Source organism: Propithecus coquereli, unplaced genomic scaffold, assembly GCF_000956105.1.
Source record: "Propithecus coquereli isolate 6110/MARCELLA unplaced genomic scaffold, Pcoq_1.0 Scaffold535, whole genome shotgun sequence".
NCBI lineage: Eukaryota > Metazoa > Chordata > Mammalia > Primates > Indriidae > Propithecus > Propithecus coquereli.
The window spans coordinates 916,717-918,194 of record NW_012151230.1 but is presented as its reverse complement, the minus strand read 5'-3'; the positions used below and the strand labels follow the sequence as shown (position 1 = coordinate 918,194).

The 1,478-nt window shown below is 58.3% G+C and overlaps 1 protein-coding gene across 1 annotated transcript in view; it reads left to right on the top strand.

Annotated features, from left to right (window-relative positions):
- The window catches only part of LOC105820714 (tRNA pseudouridine synthase A, mitochondrial-like), a 15,221-nt gene extending 13,850 nt beyond the window's left edge, over window positions 1-1,371 (top strand). The window contains 1 exon segment of the mRNA XM_012657252.1: window positions 637-1,371. Coding sequence (XP_012512706.1) covers window positions 637-1,346 — 710 coding nt within the window. The 3' untranslated portion in view covers window positions 1,347-1,371.
- The last annotated feature ends 107 nt before the right edge of the window (window positions 1,372-1,478 follow it).

The window sequence follows — 1,478 nt, the reverse complement described above, 5'->3', positions numbered from 1 at the left end:
CATGCCCGGCTAATTTTTTCTATATATTTTTAGTTGTCTGATTAATTTCTTTCTATTTTTAGTAGAGGGGTCTCGGTCTTGCTCAGGCTGGTCTCGAACTCCTGAGCTCAAACAATCCACCCACCTCGGCCTCCCAGAGAGCTAGGATTACAGGCGTGAGCCACCGCGCCCGGCCAGCATCGTGTGGATTTAGAGTTTAATGCACAAAAGTCCAATTCTTTTTTGTTTAACAATGTTTCTTTTTGTTTTGCTTTAATTATTATTTTTAATTGACACATAACTGTACGTATTTGTGGGGTACGGCGAGGAATTTCCACACGTGTAGTGATCAGGTCAGGGTCATCAGCGTACCCGTCACGCAGACATTTATTATTTCTTTCTGTTGGAAACATTTAAAATCCTCTATTCTGGCTACTTGAAAATACACAATAAATTGTTAATTACAGCCGCCCCTAACACTACAGAGCCCTGGAGCTCCTCCCGCCGCCGAGCCGCGCTTCCGTACCTGCTCGCCAGCTTGGCCAGCCCTCCTCCCCAGAAGTCCGCTCCAGGGCTTCGTGCCTCCCTGGGTGGGGAGGGGCCGTCCTCGCGCGCCCCTGCTCACCTGCCTGCCTTCTCGTTCCCGCCTCTGCCCAGGACTGAAGAGGGTCACGGGCGGGTTCAACTCCAAGAACAAGTGTGACGCCAGGACGTACTGCTACATGCTGCCCACGTTTGCCTTTGCCCACAAGGACCGGGACGTGCAGGACGAGACCTACCGCCTGAGCCCCGAGACGCTGCAGCAGGTCAACAGGCTCCTGGCCTGCTACAAGGGCACCCACAACTTCCACAACTTCACCTCGCAGAAGGGGCCGCGGGAGCCCAGCGCGCGGCGCTACATCCTGGAGATGCTCTGCGAGGAGCCCTTCGTGCGGGAGGGCCTGGAGTTCGCCGTGATCAAGGTGAAGGGCCAGAGCTTCATGACGCACCAGATCCGGAAGATGGTCGGCCTGGTGGTGGCCATCGTGAAGGGCTACGCGCCCGAGAGCGTGCTGGAGCGCAGCTGGGGCGAGGAGAAGGTGGACGTGCCCAAGGCGCCGGGGCTGGGGCTGGTGCTGGAGAGGGTGCACTTCGAGAAGTACAACCAGCGCTTTGGCAACGACGGGCTGCACGAGCCCCTGGACTGGGCGCAGGAGGAGGGCAAGGTCGCGGCCTTCAAGGAGGAGCACATCTACCCCACCATCGTCAGCACCGAGCGGGACGAGCGCTCCATGGCCCAGTGGCTCAGCACGCTGCCCGTCCACGACTTCAGCGCCACTGCCCTGGCGGCAGCTGGCACAGGTGCCAAGGTAGGGGCTGGGTCATAGCGGTGCTGGGCTGGAGCACGTGCCCTCATGGAGGCCGGGCTGAGTGCTTGTCGTTCCCATTGTATAGAAGAGAGGCACAGAGAGGTGCATCACTTCACCCAGAGTCACACAGCATCAGAGGAGCAGGGCCAG